Source organism: Lissotriton helveticus, chromosome 12 (assembly GCF_964261635.1).
Source record: "Lissotriton helveticus chromosome 12, aLisHel1.1, whole genome shotgun sequence".
NCBI lineage: Eukaryota > Metazoa > Chordata > Amphibia > Caudata > Salamandridae > Lissotriton > Lissotriton helveticus.
The window spans coordinates 850147840-850172795 of NC_136073.1; the positions used below are offsets into that span (position 1 = coordinate 850147840).

General features: G+C 45.4%; 1 protein-coding gene across 1 annotated transcript in view; it reads left to right on the forward strand.

Annotated features, from left to right (window-relative positions):
• LOC144798539 (mucosa-associated lymphoid tissue lymphoma translocation protein 1-like) overlaps positions 1-24956 on the forward strand; it is a 64297-nt gene that overhangs the window by 15128 nt on the left and 24213 nt on the right. The window contains exons 4-9 of the mRNA XM_078669466.1: positions 1074-1204; positions 3120-3270; positions 18635-18816; positions 19607-19703; positions 20644-20694; positions 22192-22233. Coding sequence (XP_078525592.1) covers positions 1074-1204; positions 3120-3270; positions 18635-18816; positions 19607-19703; positions 20644-20694; positions 22192-22233 — 654 coding nt within the window. The remainder of the gene's footprint in view (positions 1-1073; positions 1205-3119; positions 3271-18634; positions 18817-19606; positions 19704-20643; positions 20695-22191; positions 22234-24956) is intronic.

Here is a 24956-nt window from a genome sequence, read left to right on the forward strand (position 1 = left end):
AAAATAAAATTTGATTTGTAACTTTTCCTTACTAGCTCAAAATCTGGACATATTGAAACCAAGTTCGTCAGCGCCTGTGACATTCATTGCACATAGTCACTTTCTGCCCTAAACTCTCCCGTGCACCTGGGTTTACTTTACAGGGCACCTGTCCCATCATAACTTTCAACTTCTTACTTTGATTCATAGGTATTGGAGCATTTAGGGGCTCTCCTATGCTGATATGTTCAGTAACATTGCATCAAGTCAATTTATTTTTGTGATCCCTATATTTTTCATTATTTAAAAACAAGCCTCACCCCTTAACCATAAAATATTTCAAATGCTGCATCTTAGACGCGGGCCCAGTGAAGGTAATACATCCATAAGTCAGGTAGGGTCTCAGGATTTGATGAAAAACAAAGAGTAATTGATGTAAAGCATCGAAAATAACTTGCATCTGTGCAAGTGTGTGCAAGTCCATAATACTTTAAACATGTGGAGGGTGCAGGAAGAGATCTAATAAGTAATCCTGAGGAATGGGTTAAGAGAGTCATGTACGTACATACATTACAATGCAGTTGTCAATGCATTGTGATAATGAAACTCTTTATATAATATGAACTGGTACAAACGCTGTTTGCTCAGTTTCATATTACAAAAGCAGCAAAACTGGTCCAAAATCCATTTGCTCAATTTTTCATTAGTGCACTTGTTCTAGCCGCCAGTACCCTCATTTTCAAAGATGGATGCAGTCGTGACTATGATGCGAACTGTTGATGGTGGGGTGCCAGCAGGGCTGGCTTTAACGCTGGTGCGAGAATCATTTTCGGCGCCCCACACCCCAGGACCGCCTCCTCGGTTTCTCTCAATACCACCGGGCATAAGTGCCTCTCATCTCCCCAATCATAAGTTATTGCTCAACACACTGCCCCCCCTGAGTTTGTTGCCCCCTCCACAGGTCAGCGCCCAGTGCGGTCGCACTGTCCTAAACTGCTCAGCCCACTCTGGGCACCCCGGCTTTAGATCTTGCGATCACAATTTCCATCTCTTGCACTGGTCCAGCGAGGGCTTACACGTTTAACTCTTCACAGTACAGGAGGGGTTTCGCATTGTGGTGCAGCCGGAGAGCCAGATGACCATGGAGGGAAGGAGGGTCTCACTGACCTGCCATGCAACCGGCCCCCCTGGACTCGGCTACCAGTGGTTTTGCGGGAAGCAGGAAGTAAGTGAGTGCACACCTTTGAGTTGTTATTTATACATGTTTAGCACAGGGGGCCATGCAGGAAACCTGTCTTCATGTCACATTCTAGCAGCAGACCAGTCATTGTGGCCCAAAACCCAGATGTGGGCGGGTGTGGGGGTGTCCATCGTAGATCCAGGAGGGGAAGATCCTTGTCAATTTTTCAGGATATCCACATTAGATACATTTACATACAATGATTATAAAACTTGACCCAGCCCGTGGTTCTTCAGAAAATCAGACATGGATCTGGCGTGATCCTACAATGGACACAATGGTCTGAAGCAGCTTTGACGGGATATTGCGAGAACTTTAGATGATTTGGAATTGTTCAACGGCACATTATTTCTGGACAAGCGCTTTTGTTAGTCTAGTTCATTAGTGCTTGTATAAGGATGTAAACCAAAAAAAAGGTATCTCGGCGACTCATAGGGTCGTTTTGGTTCTTGATTTCTCTTCCTGGCTTTTCTGCGTGTCATTCCTCCGTGTCTCCAACTTTCCTTAGACCACAAAAGGCGCTTGCATTGAGTGTTTGTTAATCCAGAATTTGATTTTCAGAAAGTGGAATAATTTGTTTTATCCATCTCTTGATGAGATAAAATAAGAATATATTTTGGTTTCTAAATAATAAAATAGCATTTTTGACAGAGTAAGCAGATACTTAAATATGAAAGGATGGATGTGAAAAATATGATTACATTATTATTCTGAAAACTGAATTTTATGGACTATATTCCTTCTTGCAGATCTTCCTTTAGTGTGCGTTCATCATCATGGTTCTTCAGTTGACTTCTTACTTGTTGGACTTTGTTGGTTTCACAGTTATTTGCGTTCCATGGTCATGTGATGAATGCCATGTTCTTAAGCGGAACAAGTGTATGTTGTCAGCTCATTATTCGTTCTAACTCAATGAAGATGTTGTTTAGAAATAAATCTACAATACATTATAAGGGCTTGAACAAATGTAAATAATGCTGGCGTAACTTGCATAATTTTGGGAATTTTGCATTATGCTTACTACACGAAGTTCCTCCGTTATGCCACTGCGTATAATTACACGCCATTCGTGGTAACCATTTACAGCGACCGTGCAAGTTGCGTTAAATATTTAAGGGGAACACGTGAAAGCAACGGAAGGCGTTCCTCTGTTGTTCGCAATGATTTTGTTTGAAATGCGTACTTGCTGACGCACTAACATATTTCATGCTAAAATATAACACAAAATGACGGATTTGCATTTTGCGTAATTACATGGAATTGTGCATAGTTACACAAAAGAAAATTATGTGAATTCCGTAGACCTCCTATCACAGGTTGTGTCTGGATTCCATCACAGGCTGACTGTGTGATCCTGTGCACAATATTGTCTGTGTGTGGTATGATTAGTAACTTCTTGTGATGTGTAAGTTAGCTCCTCTGTTGCCCTTTGCCATTTCCTAGCCTCAGTCTTCACAGGAGCTGTCCTTCTCCCATTTTCCAATCTTAGCCCTCAGTGGTCAGATTCTGTAGCTTATTGAGTGTTGACACCTTAAGTACATTGTGCAACACACATAGGAGGTGCACTTTTATATTGAATGAAGGCTGGCCTCTCAGCTGAGATTCTTCCACATTCAGGCTTCTAAGTGCTTTGTCTAACAGATTAAGATTGTGTGAGACTCTTATCTGGTGGTCATACCGGTGACTTAAGAGCCATGAGCTTTAGTGGTGCAGCTTCTAGGCAATATGTGTAGGAAAGAAAGCAGGCGACAGGTCATTGCCTTCGTCCTGAATGGTTGAACTACAGTGGCAGCTGCTTTTAAGCAAATCATGAAGCAGAAAATGTTGATGATGCTGTGTTGTGACCCTTTGTAGGCTTTGGCCTCTTTGCTGAGATTTGCATCTCTTATCCTCTGGCCAGGTCTCCCACGCCACATCCCCAGAGCTCGTCTTCAGCCCGGTCACCTTGCAGTCCAGCGGCTGGTACATCTGCAGAGTTCACCACGGCACCAGGTTCATCTTCTCCAGGTGGGCTCAGCTCCAGGTGAGCCGGACCACCAGCCCCAATACAGGTAGGCCGCATCATAGGGGCAACTGCGGAAGGCAGGGCCAAGAATCCGGGATTAGCTCGAAGTATTTTTTGCCTTCTCCACCTAAGTTATAATAAGGGGGAAGAGGTGGGGACCGGGTATCTCTCACCCTTTCGTTTATTTTTATTCTTTTGATATTTTAGAATAAGAGTATATAAAATACCATTCATTATTTTAACTAAACGTTATTTTGAGCAGTTTCTGAATGCTTTCTACTTTATTTGTGATCTATTTTATCTACTAAGTCCCCTTCTTTCCTCACATAGAGTACTGTCCTGTTCAGTCATCTGTGATCTGCACCTATGTGAGGATAAGTAGTGGGCAGCTGTGTTATGGTGTGGTTGCTAAACTCCTCGTATTGTGGTAAATTAAATTACCTGGTATCTAATTTCTATGCGGTAAAGTTCAATAAAATAGTTCAATCAAAATAAGAGACACAGAGTCCGTGGCGTCTGAGTTTTAAGGGGTTTTATTCCATAAAATGGAATTGGTTCGAACCAGGTAGCATGATCCATCACCACGAGGGTTCAGGAAGGGAATCATGGACATGTACAATGATTTATTAACAGCACACAGTATATATAATATCATTACAGTGGTGATGGGTTCAGAAGGCGTAACGGCTGAAAGAAAACAAGATAAGAAACATGTGCGTAACAATATGTAATCAGAAGGCGTGCACAAGGGTGAACACGGAGGTGGGTGCCAGAAACGTCACATAGAAGAAGAAATATTTCAGCATTTCAATCATAGAAGTGACGCAAGTGGGTGGATCCCTAGAAGAATCCTGCAGTGTCAGCAGAAATATATGGCAGAGATGCGCACGCAGCAGCATGACGTGTGACTGACGTGGAACTGGAGGGTGAAGGGGACTTGACATTTAACGCTAGGATTAGAGACAGAAGTCTGGTGGGTCAGATCAACTTGTTCCTAAATCATATCTGGTATCTTGTGTTTGGAGAACTGTATTATCTTAAAAGAAAAGGTCTCTCGGGCAGAGGCTATTCTATACTGACTGCTAATGCGTGTATGTGTGTCTACGTGTAATGCGAGGGTCATGGGCCTACCATGGCAACAGGAGCTATGAATTACGTACATGGAGACAGAAAAACCGGGCCCTTTACTCTGCAGCTGGGGGAATGTTTACCTAAACTACTAGACAGGAATGTATTTTCGAGGAGCGGAGCAGATAACTTGAAGGCTGAATACAGTTTTGGCAGGCAGTCAGACAGAGCCGGGCACCACTTGCCGCGCAGGGAGTAAGTCAAAGTTCAGGGATGCAGATGCAGGTCCTCGCTGCAGTTTTTAGAGGCAGAAGTCAGGAAAAGGCTCGATGGCAGAAATCAGGGCCTTCGCCAGAGCCATGAAAACATGAATGTGTACCATGTAAAGACGGTGGCCCGGCACACTTAGGAACTGAATTATTGATCCATTCATGGCGGATCAGAAAGAGGACATGTTAATGTTGGACGCAAATGTATTTGCGTCTTCATAGCGGGTTATGGAGGGAACTTACATGCACTTTAAGCACATACATGGAGCCGTTGGGGTACATAGTAGGGGACACAATTGAGCATAAAAATTCATATTACCTCATTCCCTCCTTGTCCCCTACGGACCCTTCATGATATATCAATCTTCATTAATCCATCTATGTGTTCATCTAACATCATTTGCTCTTCCTTTTTCTGACGGGAATTTGAACTTGAACTTGAATGGGGAATACATGATGTGGCGCACAAACCGCATATCGTCGGCCCACATTGTAGACATAGGCAACAACTGAATACTATGAGAAGGGCTATCCCTAGGAAGGATAGGACTTTCCATCCCCAGGTGGATAACACGCTCCAGAACCAACCGGACCAAGTCCAGGTGCCTGGATTCTGGTGTATCTGACTAGCAATTTGGTGAAGACGGGTAATGGCTTTATATACTGAAGGTGCATTTTGTGGAATGAAAATACAGCAACTCGATCCGATGACTCTACAAGCTCCGCCCCTATCGGCCAAGATGACGTCAAGAACAAGACGATTTTGAAGGACAACAAGTCTCATAGCAGACTGTTCCTCTGTTAAATTGCCTAGGGCGGAAGTAGTTTCATTCACTACTGCTTCAAGGGTTCTGGTCAATCTACGTATCAGTTTACTATTCGAGACAGTACCTAAGTAGGGAAAGAAACCTTTATTGAAATCTGTATATTGCTCCCATGTAGTTTCAGTATAATCGACAATCGGGAGTTCTCTCTTGTGTCTAGTATGTACTAGGTGGGAGTTCCTATGATAGTCAGGTGGGGCTAGAAAAACAGGTGGCAGAAGGAATGCAATGTAACAAGTACCATCCCAATCTAGGGGTAAACGTATGTATGCTGTATGGCCACAAACAAAATAGGAATGACGGGAAGCTTTGAACGTAGACTTGCCTTTATCACTGAATTTGACTACAGTGGTACATTCGCTATGACCTAGGTGTACTGAACCATTCTTTCTGACACATAATTCACCTTTAACAGGTAATACTGACATAGAGGGTAAGTCTGACTTGGTTTCGGACTCGACATTCAGAATCATGAGGTTAAGTGTAAAATTACCTAATCCATATACTTCGTTTTCTAGATCGGTCCCTGTCCTTTTGGGAAGACCCTCCTTGTCAGGGAAACATACTTTGTGCAGAACAGTGTTCAGATTTCCCCATACCCAATTGCCTTGGTAAACTACGGAATCAGAATCTAAGGAATTTATTAAACTAAACCATGCACCACAGGAACCATTGTGTGTGAACGGGTATGGAAAGAGGGGCAGAACTCCCTTGTATCTCTGATAGGGGGGGAGTCTGCCACATATCCAACAATTGGTAGCATTGCTGGCCTGATGGGAATGTTGTAACATACTAATGAATGTATTGTTGCGCAGCGCAAGTCTGTATGACAATTCATGCGGGGGTAATTCACTGAAAGTGTGCTCGGTAGTGACATTTGAAGAAGAATGTGTATGCTTGAAAATAGGGTAATACAAGTTTAACAGTATACTTGCAGCAATAATCATAAGACTCAGAAAAAACATAATCAATAATGTCACTATGCAGTGACTGCGGAGAGATTCACAATATTCACGTTTCTTGAGCTGTTTCTGTCTATCTCTCTCTCTATCGGGGTCTAGCGGGAACATGTCAGAATCAGGTCTAACCGATTCACCTAGGGGAGGACTTAAACAATTAAACTGTCTGACTTGCTAGACCTCAGTTTGGATTTATACTCCTCGGACGGAGTTTTCTCTATCAGGGGAAGTTTAGAGTCACTGAAATCTGGGCAGTCCTTAGAGGGGGAGGGCTGAGAGTCTGTAACTGGAAGCAGTCCATGAAATATCTTGACGTGGCTGGAGTGGAGCCACCCTTTGCGGCCCTCGACCTTGATTGCAGTCCTCGTGGTTAGCAGGACAAGTTTCGGCTCCTGCCAACGGGGCTCCAGCGGACTCCTCCGATCAAAGTTCCTGACGAGGACATGATTCCCCGGAATAATCCCATGTGGCTTTACATCGGTGTTGTCGGGAAAGGCTGCAGCAACCTGTGAACGACATGATTGTAGTGCAGACATCAAGGAGGCAAGGTAATCTGTCAGCATATTACAGTCAACATCTGTGATTTTTCTAGGCAGAGGAGTCCCCCACATATTCGGTGGCCTGCCAAAGACCACCTCATACGGGGATAGCCCTGTTCTCGAATGCGCTACCATCCTCATGTAGAAGAGGGCAACGGGTAATGCAACTATCCAGTCTACGCCCTTTTCTTTGCAAATCTTGGCGAGACGAATTTTCAGAGTCTGATTGTGACGTTCCACGAGACCTGCTGCCTCGGGATGTCGGACACAGTGAAACTTCCATTGATAGCCGAGCAGGAGTGATACCTGTTTCATTAACTCGGACGAGAATGGCTGACCGTTATCTGAATACACGACACGGGGCAAACCGTACCGTGGGAAAAATTCACGTACCAGCTGCTTGGCAGTGGTCGGAGCAGTGTAATCTGGGACTGGATATGCTTCTGTCCAACGGGAAAGTGCACAGACAACTACGAGGACATATTTAAATCCTCGACAACGTTCCATCTGGATATAATCCATCTGGAGGACTTCAAAAGGGTGATCGGGAGGGTGAAATCCACCTTGCTCTACGGGAATGCCTTTACCTGGGTTGAACTGACAACAGATCATGCAAGTACGCACTTTCTGCTTTGCTGCTGCTCGTAAATGTTTATTGAACCAAAGGTTTTGAATACTGTCTAACATGGCTTTCTCTCCTAAATGTGCAGGACTATGTGCTGTGGTAATAATGACCTGAACCATAGAGTCGGGGAGAAACCATATGGCCTTTCCCTTCGTCATCCATCCCTGTTCTGTCTGGATCCCTCCCAGTTCAGTCCATTTCCTGATTTCGTCTGGTGTAGCATGTGTCTGTATGTCGATTACATCTAGGGCGGGATCCCTAACTGTCATGCAATGAGTTGGCGTCGGGACTATTGTCTTTGTCAAGTCAGGTGTGTGAGTCTGTGCTGTGCGCTTGGCTGTTCGGTCTGCCAGGTCGTTGCCCTGGGAAATGTTGTCAGTGACTTTAATATGTGCTTTACACTTCATGATGGCTATTGCTGTAGGCAAATGTATTGCTTCTAACAGAGCTTGAATGAGGGGACCGTGCTGGATCTTGGCACCGTGTGAAGTTAAAAAACCTCGTTCTTGCCAGAGGACTCCGAAGTCGTGTACAACTCCGAATGCATAACGGGAATCTGTGTATATGTTAACTTTCTTGTTCTTAGCTAGAGTACAAGCTTGGGTCAGAGCAATGAGCTCTGCCGCTTGGGCTGACAGGGTGTCAATACGATGTGTTTCTATGACATCAGTTTCTGTTGTTACTGCATACGCAGCCACTAACTCTCCTGTGCTTGTTCTCATACATGAACCATCCACATAAAGTGTCAGGTCTGGATCTGGTAATGCGGTATCTGTCAAGTCTTGTCTGGGTTTCGTCATGATGGTAATGACTTCGACACAGTCATGTGCCAAAGGGTCTGTCATATTTAATGGCAAAAGTGTAGCTGGATTCAATGTGTTACAGCGTCTGATTTCTATGTGTGGCTGAAATAATGTCAATTCATAACCTGTTAGTCGTGCTATAGTCAAGTGTTGAGTTTGTGTACGGTTTAAAAGAACTTCCACAGAATGTGGAACTTGTACTGTCAATTGGTGTCCTAACACTATAGAATCACTTTGTCTGATTGCTAGAGCTGTTGCTGCTACTGATTTCAGGCACGCAGGCAAAGCCTGGGCTACTGGATCTAATGTGCTGGAGAAATAGGCACACGGTTTGTGTGACCCTGCTTGGTCTTGAGTGAGGACTGATAATGCAGTACCTTCACGTTCTGTGACAAAAAGTGTGAAAGGTTTGCTGTAACTTGGTGTCGCTAAGACTGGTGCTTGACATAAAGCTTTCTTTAATTCGTCAAAAGCCTGTGTATGTTCCTGAGTCCAAGGGAGGACAGTCGATGACGCTGCCTCCTGTGTTGTCAACTGTATAAGTGGCTTGGCTAGGAATGCATACTGAGGGATCCATTGTCTGCAATAAGAAGTGAGGCCTATAAAGGCTCGCACCTCCTTTTGTGTTCTGGGCTGTGACATATTTACAATTAACTGGATACGGTCGGGTGTTAGCTGTCTCCCCCATTTGGACAGCAAGTGCCCAAGGTAAACCACTTGCTGAACACAGAATTGCAACTTCGAAGGGGACACCTTGTGTCCCTTGTCAGCCAGAGAATGTAAGACTGTCAGTGAGGCATGTTCACATTCGTGTTCACTTCGAGCGGTGATCAACAGATCATCGACGTACTGGAGTAGGGTAGTGTTGTCAGGCATGTGGATACTGTCAAGCTGTCTTTTCAATGCTTGGCTATAGATGCTGGGGCTTTCTGTGAATCCTTGAGGTGCGCGTGCGAATTTAAAACTTCGACCATTTAAACAGAATCCGAAAAGGTATTGGCTGTCCGGATCAATGGGGACACTAAAGAAGGCGTTCTTCAGATCAATTACAGTAAAGAACGTGGCTTCAGAATCAATTGCAGTCAATAAAGACGATATGTCTGGGACCACAGGATACTGTGGCACAATGCATTTATTCAATTCGCGCAAATCGATCACTAATCGATAAACTGGTGGTGCGCTTGGATCAGTGCGTTTAAGAATCGGAATGATAGGGGAATTGCAGATATTGGAGTCGGTCTCTACAACCACTCCTTGGGCAATGAGCTCGTCAATGATTTTCAGTAAAGCCACTACAGCATCTGGTGGTAACTTGTATTGGCGAATTCGGGGTAAGACAACTCCTGGCTTGAGTGTAACTCGATATGGTGTAATGTGCATACAACCTACATCAGTTGGGCTTTGTGCCCATAACTGTGCAGGAACATTCTGTAACCTGGGATCAATATCTCTCAACACATAGTGACCTTTAAAGTCACGTAAAAATAATCTAACTCCTTCCGGAGAACAACATATGACTGCTCCTAGAGCCTTCAGTGTCTTGATACCTAACAAGTTTTCTGGACATGATTTCGTAAGCAATAAGTCTGTAGTTTGTGATAACGGACCAACTGCTAGAGGAACTGGTTTTGATACTTCATTAATAATAGGTTTTCCTGAAAAACCAAGGGAAACATTCTGTGAGCCTGAGAGGGGTGCCCCTGGAACCTCGTCGTGACTTATCGTTGTTCTGCTTGCCCCTGTATCAATCAAAAACTTTCTATCTTTCCCTAATACCTGGCTATGTACATAAGGACCCTCTTGATCTACAGGAATCTCAATGAGAGGCAAGCCAACTTCCCTCTCTAGGCTGTTTCATGTGTATCGCTGATACTCGGGATAGTCAGTTTGTGCATACTGGTACATCTGCTGAGTTGCATGTTGTGTTGAGGCAATTGGCTGTGGCTGGGGTACTGCTACGGTCTGTACTGTCTGTTGTGGAGCAGGCATAGGCTGTACATTCTGGGGTGCGTGTTGGTGGACCTGATCCTGTCTAGGAGGACGCGGTCTCTCCTTAGTTTTGCCTGTTGCTATATTGTATTTTAAAACAGTGCATTCATTTATATAATGGCCTGGCTGTTTGCAGTAGTTGCAAGTCCCTTTAACGGGAACTGCTGACTTATTGGACTGTGTCATGCCGTTTTTCTGACTGTCAGCTGGAACTGACTGAGCAACTAACATTTTCATTTTTGTGTCTTTCATACGTCTTTGTTCATGATCATGTTCTTCCCTAACTCTGTTCTGGTGGTACTGTAACATTTGTAACATCTGGGAAGGCGTGTTTGCTTGCCATGTGCTCTCGACTTTTAATACACGATTCTTAACTTGAGGCAAGGAATTCTCTACTAGTTTCATTACAAAAAGATGTGGGTATGACTCGCTACTCGGTTTCAGGCCACTATTAATAATAAAACATTTCTCAAACCTAGAATAAAAATCACTAGTGTCTTCATCGGGTTTCTGTTTGCAGGCTGAGATTGCACCCCAGTCTTCCTTTTTAGTAGACAATAATCTTGGCAGAACCTGTACTAACAATCCTGGTAATGCTTTAGTTTTGTCCCCAAGCCCTAGACCTGGGGTTCGAGCCGTTTCTTCATTCTCTAATGCAGCCCAATCAATCTTTTGCTCTCCTACCTCCCAGTCTTTTTCTTTGAGTTTCTCGTAAATACCGGCAGGCAGTAATACTTTCAATATTTTCATAATGTCGGGATAGGTATAGTCTCCCATAAGTAACATGTCTTTTATTTCACGGTGAAAACCTGTTGGATCTTTATCATGACTAGGCACTATTTTCTTCATTTCTAATAATTCCATTTTAGATAACGGTGTGTACACGAAAACACGTCTAAGGGTGTCATCGGCATTCTGGACTGGATGTACTTCTCGTAAGGGATTCTGTCGGTCGAAGTAAAACATTTTCCTTTCTGGGGGTGGGGCTGAAACAAACTGTGGGTTCAAGAAAGCACTATATCTGTGTCGCTGTTCTAGAATTACTTTAATTAGATCGGTACCTAGACCTCTCCATTTATTCATGAGTAGTTCTATTAGTACATCAGATAAGGGACCTGGATCAGAACGTTGGCATTTATACAATAAAAGAAGGTGTTGTATCATGTATATACCAGCCAGTCGCTGTTCGTCTGGGGACAGATTCAAAAAGGTTTGTGCTACTGTGTCATCATTATACATACTAGAATTGTCAGCCCATTGCACTGCTGACCTGGCTAATTCTTGTTCATCCATAGAATTGAGTACGTGGTACCCCATCCGATGTTGTAGTACTTTATCGGCAGCCTGAAATAGATGTTCAGGCGTTTTCGGATTTGACATAGCAGAGTGAAACAGTCGCTTGCTTTCTGGGCGTAACGTTTTATCAAAGGATCTACCCTTACCTACATAGGCTATCGTGTCTTGACTTATATGCTGCGATGTTTCTACTGTTTTCTCTGGTTCATCCTCCTCCTGGGAGGAGGCTAGATCGTCTGATTCGAGTGGCTCCTCAGTTTCTCGACGAGCATGTATATCTATGATTTCTTTACGGACCTTTCTAACCATAGCATGTATACTTTTCTCTCTATCATGTTTACCCTCAGCCATGTTCTGACTCCATCTGTTCAATTTATCCATCTCACTTTGTGGAAATCCTGCCTGATCTTGTTCTCTTATCAAACAATTAACCAAAAATCGCATAATTAAACCTTTGTTCTCAATTTTCTGACGTGACATGGCGTCACCAACACTCTCGGGTCCTTCTCCTGTTCTAATAAAGTGATACATTTTGTCTAGATGTTCTGGCATTTCTGGTAGCATTATCAGATAATCTGTAACTCGTCTTAAGCGTAAGGACGCTAACAACATGGGTCCTGACGTACCAGGCACAGTGTCGTATCTACAATCTGTAAGCTGTTGTCTGAGCTGTTCTGCTGCGGCACCTTTAGGTGTCCGCGCCATTGCAAAATCTCTCATTGTCACTCGATGTAACTGCGGCGGGGTTCGAAAACCTCCGGATGCGCCTCCTGAGCCGGAGGCTTGACCATAACCTGGCTGCGTTGGGACCTGAACTAGGCCCATCCCAAAAGGATTAAGAGTATTTATAGGGGGTGCAAGATTCGGAACAGGAGGGTTAGGTGGGAGGACCTGGCTGTTGCGGACCCGGGGGCTGCTGATTATGGGGTGCAGGTACATGTGGGACGGGTACATGGGCAGGTGCATGAGTATAAGCTGGAGCTGCATCATCCAAATAGGAAGAAAGAAAAATCTCTGCTGCGGTCTTGTGACGTAATTTAGTCGGAACCAATGGAAGGGGCAGATTCTTTGGTACTTCTGGGGTCGCCTTGGGCAGGCCCTCGGCCCGAACTGGATACATGCCTTTATTAAGCGTACTCAGTTGTCGGTCTACTTGTTCTGTTCGAACTCGTATACCTTCCTTGACTAATTCGTTTTCTCGAGTCTTCTCTGAATCTTCTCTATGTTTCTCTGCTTTTCTGAATTCTTTTTCTGTGCGTCTATGTGATTCTTTACGCCATAATTCTATGGCGTCTTTCTGTGACTGTCGGGCTTTCTTTTTCAATACTGCTTCCTCTACTCTCATGATGCACTCGGCATCCCATGTTCCTGAAACAGGCCATCTATATTGCTCTTCTAAGTGTTTGGTATAATCGACCCACAAGTCTAAGTACAGTATGGCACCTAAGCCATGCTTGTGGTACATAAAGTGCCCTGGTGTGTCCCTAGGTGGAACAGGCACTGCTTCTTCTAGAATCCCCTTTCTAGTTCCTATCTGTCGTAACTTACTGAACAGCGGCATTTTTGAACCTTGATACTTGATACTTACTCGAATTCGAACACCATAAATACAATATACACAGTAATGCAGATCAAACAATCACTCATACCACGACATTAAAACCATATATTAACTAGTAACATTTACTTGATGTACTGCTAAACAGCACAGATACACTGCTAAACAGTGCAGACCGGGTCTATGTACCCAAAACCCGTCTCGACCGGGGCAAACTAATGCACCCGTCTAGATGCGTCCCCAGCAAAGGTACTCACCGGGAAGCACGGAACAGAAGGCCTCGGAAAACTCGACACTGGACTGGACTCGACTCGACTCGTGACGTAGGTACTTCGGAACTGGTGGGCCTCAAGACACCTCGGACCTTGCACTCTCGGCTGGACTCGGGTCGGGATCCTCCGCACTCCTCACCGCCTCGTCTGGGTATCAATTGCAGTCTCAGTCACCTCCGTTGGCCTGAGGGAGATACAGGAAATCCTGTGGATGCGCATGAGTGTCCGTCCGGCTGTGGCAGGGGACTAGGGCTGCAACGCACCGCCGGCGCGTAAGGTGGGGGAGTGTCCCATCTGGGGTGCCATTCACTGTGGTAAATTAAATTACCTGGTATCTAATTTCTATGCGGTAAAGTTCAATAAAATAGTTCAATCAAAATAAGAGACACAGAGTCCGTGGCGTCTGAGTTTTAAGGGGTTTTATTCCATAAAATGGAATTGGTTCGAACCAGGTAGCATGATCCATCACCACGAGGGTTCAGGAAGGGAATCATGGACATGTACAATGATTTATTAACAGCACACAGTATATATAATATCATTACAGTGGTGATGGGTTCAGAAGGCGTAACGGCTGAAAGAAAACAAGATAAGAAACATGTGCGTAACAATATGTAATCAGAAGGCGTGCACAAGGGTGAACACGGAGGTGGGTGCCAGAAACGTCACATAGAAGAAGAAATATTTCAGCATTTCAATCATAGAAGTGACGCAAGTGGGTGGATCCCTAGAAGAATCCTGCAGTGTCAGCAGAAATATATGGCAGAGATGCGCACGCAGCAGCATGACGTGTGACTGACGTGGAACTGGAGGGTGAAGGGGACTTGACATTTAACGCTAGGATTAGAGACAGAAGTCTGGTGGGTCAGATCAACTTGTTCCTAAATCATATCTGGTATCTTGTGTTTGGAGAACTGTATTATCTTAAAAGAAAAGGTCTCTCGGGCAGAGGCTATTCTATACTGACTGCTAATGCGTGTATGTGTGTCTACGTGTAATGCGAGGGTCATGGGCCTACCATGGCAACAGGAGCTATGAATTACGTACATGGAGACAGAAAAACCGGGCCCTTTACTCTGCAGCTGGGGGAATGTTTACCTAAACTACTAGACAGGAATGTATTTTCGAGGAGCGGAGCAGATAACTTGAAGGCTGAATACAGTTTTGGCAGGCAGTCAGACAGAGCCGGGCACCACTTGCCGCGCAGGGAGTAAGTCAAAGTTCAGGGATGCAGATGCAGGTCCTCGCTGCAGTTTTTAGAGGCAGAAGTCAGGAAAAGGCTCGATGGCAGAAATCAGGGCCTTCGCCAGAGCCATGAAAACATGAATGTGTACCATGTAAAGACGGTGGCCCGGCACACTTAGGAACTGAATTATTGATCCATTCATGGCGGATCAGAAAGAGGACATGTTAATGTTGGACGCAAATGTATTTGCGTCTTCATAGCGGGTTATGGAGGGAACTTACATGCACTTTAAGCACATACATGGAGCCGTTGGGGTACATAGTAGGGGACACAATTGAGCATAAAAATTCATATTACCTCAGTATGCACGGATGTACGTGAACACATCACCGCTCCCAGTAAATACCTGCCCTGGCTTCCCTTTTGTCTACCTCAATGGCTTGGGCGTCATCCTGCTACAGCCACTCAAGCATCTTACAATCCATGCACATTTTCTGTTCTGCAGTGATACATTTGTAAAACAAAAACTGCAGGGGCACAAAGCTTTTCTTAGGAACCCACCTCTTTCGCTGCCTTATGGTGTTGCTGAATAATGAGGCTGCTGGTCTTGATTCCACCTCCTTCCTCTTTCTTCCACCGCCCTACACTTCCTGTCGCTTTATCTCATGAACACCAAGACTCTCTTGTCTTGATTCCACCTCAAACCTTTCTTCCACCCTACACTTCCTGTCTCTTTATCTCATTTTTATTTTATTTTATTTTATTTTATCCATTTTATTTTATCTTTATTATTATATATTATAATTATTTATTATTATACTGTCTCTTATCTCAGGAACACTTGGTGTCTGTGTGCCGAGTCTGAAAGCCTGTTCCTTGTGTAAATAAATAGCTTAATCTTTGAGTGTAAAGAATTTAGAAGATGTGACCTTACATTTGAAAGTCTATTTACTCATGCACAACTTTAAGAGCACAAAAGTGTAAATGACAAATTGGTAAATCCTACAGTACGCTTCAGCGGCGTGGATGACCTGGAAACTTTGGGAATATCCACAAAATCATGAACATCCAAAGATCTTTAATGACCAATGTGAACTCCGGAAACAGTCATAGATTTGCAGGACTAAATCCCTGAAATTGGTTAAGAAGTCAGAGAAGGTTTCTCCACAGGGAAAAACATTTTCCCAAAAGAGGAAAAAAAGTCTTAATTGCACACGAGTAGCATTTCCCTTAATTTATTGTAAACAATGTACAACTACGCATATGGAAATGCCTCCACTTGAACGTAACTTGGAATCCACAAAAAATGTCCCAGAGTAAGCCTGGGAACCTGTAATGTTCAGGTTTGGGAATCAGGCCCTGAGCTTTTTTATGCTTTCATTCTCTTAGACTGTGTCCTCCCCAACTCCTTCCTCTTGGTTACTCTATAGCCACTCATGCCCACTCCTAGAAATGTAGCCCTGTAGACACTGGAGGCAGGCGTAGCAGTCGCGCTCAGCCCATATGGTTGGCTGCGTCTTGCCACGCTCTTCTTTGCCCTCCCACAATAAGCTTCGATCCACTGACATTTCCAGGTAGTACCTATGTCCCTCCTCGATAGTCCAAGCAGCCATTCATATATGTCTCTTTCTTAAAGATTAATACAGTTAATGGCCTGGCATATCATGGAAGGATACGCTTCCATGGCCTGGCATATCACGGAAGGATACGCTTCCATGGCCTGGCATATCGCGGAAGGATACGCTTCCAGGGCCTGGCATATCGCGGAAGGATACGCTTCCAGGGCCTGGCATATCGCGGAAGGATTTGCTTCCAGGGCCTGGCATATCGCGGAAGGATAAGTTTCCATGGCCTGGCATATCATTGAACGATACAATTCCATGGCTTGGCATATCACGGAAGGATACGCTTCCATAGCATGGCATATCATTAAAGGATACGCTTCCATGGCCTGGCATATCACGAAATGATACACCTCCATGGCTTGGCATATTGCGGAAGGATACGCTTCCATGGCCTGGCATATCATGGAAGAATGCCAACACAAGAAGAGAGGTCAGTGGTATGACAGCAACCACATGAAGGAGCAGAAAAATAGGAGAATAGATATTACCTGACCCAACTTAGGTAGGTAAGAAAGCCCCCACACACCGACCTGGTCGGTGTCATGTTTCATCATCGGGCCCCACCAAAAAGGTCGAGTACCTATTTGGTGTGCTACGACGCCAGATTTACTGCGGAGCGGGTTTCGTGAAGTAGGCGTGCAGTGAGAATACTTTAAAAGTGTCTAATGAGTATCAACAAATACTTCAATAATAGATCCCTCAGACACAGATAAAAATTATGTGTTAGGAATTTTAGCCAAATAAAATGGTTTGGTTAATTCCAATTAGTATTAATATCAGTCGACATGTTTCAGCCTATGAAACGGTGTAAGTTTACCAGGCATTCTTCAGGACTCATGTAGTGTGATAAACCCTGGTGGTATGAGCACCCTAAGGCTCACCCTTACCTAGGGACGTGCAAGTGAAAATATTTTTAAAAGTGAAAAAAGTGCAAAAGTGGAAGGAGCAATTGCTCATTCCTGGTAACTCCTGGTTTAGGAGGATTTCCGCACCTAAGGAAAAAAAGGGGACAGACATACATAAAAGACAAAACACACATTAAGTAGTTGGTTTAACGCGTACATCTGTGGTGCTCCAAACATGTGGGAAAATCGTGTATGGCGCATAAACAATATAGTTATCACCAACCTCAATACCCCTAGGGAAGATACCAGTAGTACTCAGGGGTGGCGTGAACTTGAAGTGTACTAAAAACAGCTAGAAAGCTATAGTGGTTTAAAAACACTGGAGCAGTCTACTCCTATGGTAGGATCAATGGACCAAAAGGTCTGTGACCCCACCCATCACCGACGAAAGAAGGTTATTAAAATATCTCACTTTTTGGTTAAATGCAAAATGCACCATGGGTCACAGGAGGGGGGTGGAGGCTTACTTGGCACACCCTGTAGGACAAAAACACATAAATACCGCAATGCGAGGAGTTAGAAGTTTTACTTGTCTAAGAGGGTACTTATCTCGGAATAGCAGTGGATTTGCAGCTGCAAGCGGTGGAAACTCACGCCCTCAAAGCCCGACTAAGAAGGTGTCCTGACTCTCCCTGCCTCTCCTTTTGTTGGTACATATCATGGAAGAATACACTTCCTTAGCCTGGCATATCATTGAGGATACGCTTCCATGGCCTGGCATATCGCAGAAGGATACACTTCCATTCACTTGCCACTGATGCTGTAATGTGGCGCTGAAATTTTCAACTTCAGAACTTCACAAGCTTGTCCTTCTGTTTGCGACATGTATCCACTGTTCGTATGACAGGCATGCACGCCTGACTTGTGAGCATGTCAGTGCTTGCTAATGTGTTATGGCCTCAATATCATTTCTAGTGCACTTATCTTTGTACATCATATGTGTCACTCGGCCTCACACAGCACTGAGCTCCCCGCCACTGCAGTCACCAGTGTCCGTGAAACCATCTCACTCTTCTTGCAGTTCGCCAACAAAGTCAAGTCCTTGGCAGTTAACAGGCCTCACTCCCTTCAATCCACTGACGTCACTCGCTTGATTTGTGACCATGGTAGACGTGTTCCAGGGGAAAATGGTTGAGCGAGACGTATTTTGAACTCCAATTCAACATATTCTTCTTAATCCATTGTTCTGCTTATAACGCCATAATTTATTGTTGTTTCCTGTGGTGGATCCTAGCGGAGAAAAGTTACTCTTGATACTGGCAAAATAGATTTCATAAGATTTGATGGAAATTGCACAGGTTTCACAGTGGAAAAAACCCACTAAATTTATCTTGCACTCTGTGTGATGTGATGAATAGCTTTTACTGCTGTTGGCTTATGCCTTCTTCTGTCCTATCAGCGGGGGCTTTACACTTTCCGTGGCTGCTCCACATTTCTGACTGTCCAGGATTGGTCAAAGTGTAGCCTATGTCTTTTTGCTGTTCTCTTTCAGTGAGTGGCCGCTTCGGCTCAATCGCTGATGGGCTGTGTATCCTGAGGCACCCCCAATCCTGCGTCCTCATGGAGGGGGACCCGTTTAACCTGTCCTGTTTGGCCGTGGCAAACCCGCCCCCTCAATACCAGTGGTTCAAGAACGAAGCCCCCATCCCAGGGGCAACGAATGCCTCCCTTCAGGTGAGCTTGAGAGAAGGGAGTTCAGAAGGCAGAGGGAAAAGCTGGGTGGAGTGAGAGAAAGGAATGGGTTGAAGAAAATTATGTAGTGATGAGAAAGAGACATTGAAGAGTTAAGAAAGGATTAGCAAGAAATGGGCATGAAACAAAATTTGGAAAGAGAGTGCTAAGGAGGCAATATGAAAGGTGGGAGTGCAAGAGCATTGGACATTGATAGTACAAAAGGAGGGGTGAAGAGCGCCTGGGTGGGGAGAGTAGAGACAGTGGGAGATGGTTTCCTCTTCCTTCATCAGTGGTAATAAACAGCATATTGCTGCCTGTGGGCCTGCACTTATGGTTTAAGAAATGCTGTTTGTTCATGTGCAGAATTGCTATTCCAGGGTATTAACAGCACACAATGCATTAAATCGGTACAGTTGGATAAAATTACATTAAGTAGGCCTTATGAACATGGGCCAGTTGTTTTCGCCTGTAAAGTGATGGGTTCGATTCATGAGACATGAGGCAGTAAGCAGTGGTTTCCCAAGCCACATAAGCTGTTGCCTGGTAGTAACACAGCATTCGAGGATTGCATTGTAGCGATAGAAGAACAACTTCAATACAATAGATGGAAATATATTTTATCGGGCCTCATTTGTACTGGTTTTGTATAAATAAATGAATCCGTTCTAAATTCTCTCTCTGTCTCTCTTTCACCCCCTTTCTCCTGACTCTTTTGCACTCTCTCTCTCCATGCTCTCTCTGTCTCTATCCCTCTCATCTCACACCCTCCACACGTTGCACTCTGTTGCAGGTGAGCGCGGCGACGACAGCGGAGCGGGGCAGGTATCGCTGTAAGGTGTACAACCTCTTCCATGAATCCTGGAGTTCAGAGGCGCAGATAGAGATTGGTAAGTGTGGGAGAGCCCGGCCCATCCTGAGTGTGGGTGAGCTCCGCCCATCCTGAGTGTGGGTGAGCTCCGCCCATCCTGAGTGTGGGTGAGCTCCGCCCATCCTGAGCCCCGCCCAACCTGAGTGTGGGTGAGCCCCGCCCATCCTGAGTGTGGGTGAGCTCCGCCCATCCTGAGTGTGGGTGAGCTCCGCCCATCCTGAGTGTGGGTGAGCTCCGCCCATCCTGAATGTGGGTAAGCCCCGCCCATCCTGAGTGTGGGTGAACCCGGCCCATCCTGAGTGTGGGTGAGCTCCGCCCATCCTGAGGGTGGGTGAGCCCGGCCCATCCTGAGTGTGAGTTCGGCCCATCCTGAGTGTGGGTGAGCTCTGCCCGTCCTGAGTGTGGGTGAGCCCCGCCCATCCTGAGTGTGGGTGAGCCCCGCCCATCCTGAGTGTGGGCTGACACCGGTGATTGTGGGATCTGAGACATCATAACTGGAGTTATGTTGCACACTTTTTACCTGCTGCACACCTGCTAAATACAAAGCCTTGTAGTGCTTTACATGCTGAGGGTATGTCTAGGAGCAGATTAATACATGAAGTGTCTTCCTTGGGTGATGTCCATGGCTGACCATACCCAGGCTTGAGCGTGTGGGGTTGTGTTAGATATCCAGTGTTCCCTGTGGTTGTGTTTCACTCTGACTCTTGCAACATTCTGACCTCGCAATCTCACAATTCTCACAGTCCAGATAGCAGGTCTCACATTTGGCAGCACGCTTAGACCTTCACCCCTAGCTTCAAAAAATCTCATGCTATAGAACCTCTGACCTCCTGTCAATTCTCTCTCCCACAGCCATCAGTTGCCCCCATAGCCCTTACCTCCTGCTCCTGGACAGTGTGACCAGGACCTGTGATCGCATAACTGACCCCTGTGCTTTACTCTCTGTTTCCAACCCTCAGGACCACGACTGTTCCCATTGGAGAGCACCAGAAGAGAGGCGACGGCTGCAGGTGTGTAAACATTCCCCACACATGCTGGGGCCTGATTGTGACCTCTCACCTGGAAGTGGGTGGGTAAAGGAGAGGCCCCTCCCTCACAATGGACATGAGTGTTCTCTTGGCATTTACACCTCTTTGTCGCTTAAACTAGTATGGCGTCTCTCTGTTTTTCAAGCAATCAGTTGTCCTCTTTGTCTCTCTTGCAGACACGCTTCATACTCCCTCCCGGACCTCTTTCTTGTGCTTCCCAGACTGGTCATCCTATGGCGCGCCCATGTGTTCTTTCTTACATGTTTCGTACGTGTGAATTTGTTTCGCCTGGAGGTGTCTCTCAGACTCGTCATCCAATGGCACTCCCATGTGTTCTTTCTTGCATGTTTCGGACTGCTGAATCTGTCTCAACTGGAGATGTCTCTCAGACTGGTTGATCCAATGGCACTCCCATGTGTTCTTTCTTACATGTTTCGTACGTGTGAATTTGTTTCGCCTGGAGATGTCTCTCAGACTCGTCATCCAATGGCAATCCCATGTGTTCTTTCTTGCATGTTTCGGACTGCTGAATCTGTCTCAACTGGAGATGTCTCTCAGACTGGTTGATCCAATGGCACTCCCATGTGTTCTTTCTTACATGTTTTGTATGTGTGAATTTGTTTCGCCTGGAGATGTCTCTCAGACTCGTCATCCAATGGCACTCCCATGTGTTCTTTCTTACATGTTTCGTACGTGTGAATTTGTTTCGCCTGGAGATGTCTCTCAGACTCGTCATCCAATGGCACTCCCATGTGTTCTTTCTTACATGTTTTGTACGTGTGAATTTGTTTCGCCTGGAGATGTCTCTCAGACTCGTCATCCAATGGCACTCCCATGTGTTCTTTCTTACATGTTTCGTACGTGTGAATTTTTTTCGCCTGGAGATGTCTCTCAGACTCGTCATCCAATGGCACTCCCATGTGTTCTTTCTTGCATGTTTCGGACTGCTGAATCTGTCTCACCTGGAGATGTCTCTCAGTCTGGTGATGCTGTCTCAATTCTTGCCTCTCATATTTCCTCACTCCTTGTTTCTGAGAATTGTTTCCCTCGCACTTGCATGTGAGTGAGTGGCCATACTTCCACTCTTCTATCAGTCTCTCAGACTGGTCATGCTGTCTTGCACCCAGATGTCTTAGTCTGATGGTGTCTCACTTCCCCTTTCCACTCATCCTTAGATGCTATCACACCCCTCATGCTTGTCCTGTTTTGATGCTCTCATAGTAACACCTGTCTCTCAGACTGGTCATGTTGTCTTGCACCCTGATGTCTTAGACTGATCGTGTCTCACTTCCCCTTTCCACTCAGCCTTATGCTCTCATGCCCCTTATGTTTGTCCTGTTTTTATGCTCTCATAGTAACACCTGTCTCTCAGACTGGTCGTGCAGTCTCAGCCTCACATGGCTCTTGATCTAGTGTTGTTGCTCCAAGCTTGTGTGTTTGATCTGGGGTTCACTAATGAAACTTTGTGTTCTTTTGCAGAACCAGCCCCACTGTTAGGTGACGCTGCCAGAGAACTCTACGGTAAGAACTCTATGGTAAGATGGCGTCGCGGAAGGAGGCTGGGAGGCGGAGGAGAGTTGGAACCTGTCGCTGACCTGGGTGTGGAGGTAGAGGATTTCAAGGCTTCAGCATCTAGATTGGTTACACTCTTCCATGTGTGCTATTTTTTTTGTTTAAATATTATTATTAACACCTTAACCACTGCGGCAATTCCGGTGTGCGGCGTTCTATTGAGTGGGAGTCGGCCAACGGATGTGCGCAGCACTACGGAGGTAGTGCTCGCGACGACCGTTGGCCGACGGACGCAACAAAGGGGTTAAACAGTTGCTCAGTTCTACAAAGCTAGAAAGCGTGTTTCTGCTATCGAGATGAATACATTGTTGATGTACTCGTTCTACCCTGCCGTAAGGAGTAGCACTTCCCCACACTATTTTACATGCACATTTGGGGGTGGAATTGTACAGTTTTTAAAAACTCTGAGAGCGTGACCTCGCTCCGACACATTCTATCCCTTTGACTCCTCTCTATAATTGCGCCAGATTTTCTCCCATTTTTTCGGGCAGCCCCATCTTTGGTAGACCACTTGTTCGTTATTTTGACACCAATCCACATCTGTCGCCCAGTTTGCAACCCATGGTGCTCTCCATGCCCCCATGCGCGGGCTGTATTCCATTTTGCGGTCCCCGACATAGACTGCAGCCAGATATTTTGACATCTAGGCCACCCCTCATCCCTGGATATACATAAGATGTACTGATATTTATTGTGAGAAAAAAAAGCTGTAAACTTGCACAGCATTCACTCCCTGGTGCATTTTTACTCTGTACATGTTTTTTGCTTGTGTTGAGCAGATTTTGTGTGTTTTAAACTACACACCTTAATGCTGAGCAACAACTTTTTGCTTTGCTGGTTAACACTTAGAACAAACTGTGGTTATGTTTCTTTTTGTTTTGCACAGCATCCACGACCTGCTACTGTTGTCGTTGCCAACAAATATATGTAATTTATGAAGACATGTACGGGTGCCTGGAGGTTTGTAGAGTCTCTGGCTGGGAAGGCAGTGGAAAACAGTTGAAAGTGTTTTATTGTTTTTTTTCTGCACTTGTTTGAGTGGCCACTTCCTGTGCCCTTTTCAGAGCTTATATTCATGCATCCAGAGGGACAGTGAATTATCTACTGAATCCACATTGCAGTTGTATGCCTCGGCACACCATACGTTCGGAGGGTAAGAGCGAAACCATGTGGATGCGCAGTTCGCTCTGCGCTAGGCAAGTGTGAGTGATCTAAAGAAGAAATTGGAGAATTTAAGCAGAAAAGCACGTGTCAAGCAGAGATTGTTACATGAAAAGATACTCACAACTCTTTGATCACGTGACCTGTGCTTAACATTTGCCCAAGGAGAACAATTCTCTGAAGATCAACTAGTGCAGAAAAAACAGAGCAACTATATAACATCTAAAGAATCGGTGGGTAGGTGTCTTTGAAAGTAGAGTAGGGCGTACGGGTGTCTGGACAGATTCTGACACAGTATGGCCTTCATTACGAGTCCAGGGCTAAATTCTGATCCCTGTGCAAATATGTGTAAGAATTATGACCTCTGTGAGAATTATCGCGGCCTCACAGTTTTCCCCTGATAAATTCCAGCAGGTAAACCTCTTTGAAATTTATTGGGGCGAATAGGCCTGGAAAAAAGGCCAAACATGTTGAATTCGGTGTGTTAACCACATGCGTGCGGCCGTTTTTCATGCTGTATGCGGCATTATTAAATTTACCGCGTTACATGACGAGCTGAGCTCGTCATCAGCACACGGTAGGTAACGCTGATGACGAGCTGAGCTCGTCATCAGCATGGAAGGGGTTAAAAACAGATTCAGCAAGTTATGCCTCGTTTCCATGTGGAAAACTCGGTATAGGAGGTATTTTCCACTCGTGGTAAATACCTCATGCGTGGAGTAGCAGTGTTTACAACATGAGATAAATACCCTACCTTATTCCAACAAACTTGTAATGGGGCCTTTGAACATAAACATTGGACTGGAATTTCTGCCAGGGAAGGGACAATAGGGGTGGAAGGTAACTGGCCAGTAAGGGGGGAGGGGACTTGAAGGGGCGTTTCTTTGACCCTCCCCATCCTGGCCAGCTGTGGAGGGGGCGGGGCCACCAGTCAGGCACTACCCACCTGACTGCCCCAATTAATAAAAGAGGCTCATGAGGCTGCCACTGACATCCTGGGGAGGTTGTAAAACTCATGATGGACATCGGCTCCCCAGACCCTGTAAAGACGAGCTGGAAACCTGCTCTTTGAAGAGCTTGCCACCTCACTTTGTGCCACTGTGTGATATCGGCTTTCGCCAGGAGACTGTATGAAAAATGGCCAATATTGTGTGACACATTATGACATTGTGTGAATTGACATGTCTTTTCTTAGGAGGTCTTGAACTGTGGCAACCATTGGCAGCACCAGGAATCAGTGGAGCTTCCTGGTAGCTCCATCACAGGGAAAGGCCTTTTGTGCCAGCGGCATCACTGCCCCTGTGCCAATGTAGCACTGCCCATCTTGAAATAAAAATGTGTGCCTGTTATTCCCAGCCAGACATAGCTGAGTTCGCTTCATGGAAACTGTTTGACCACTTCATAGTCAATGGGGTCAGGAAAGCCATCTTATTTAAGTCCTGGTGCTCAAAAATGAGTTCAGGTACGAGGACCGGGCAAACACCTGCTCAAATTATGCCCAGCCGTGAGCC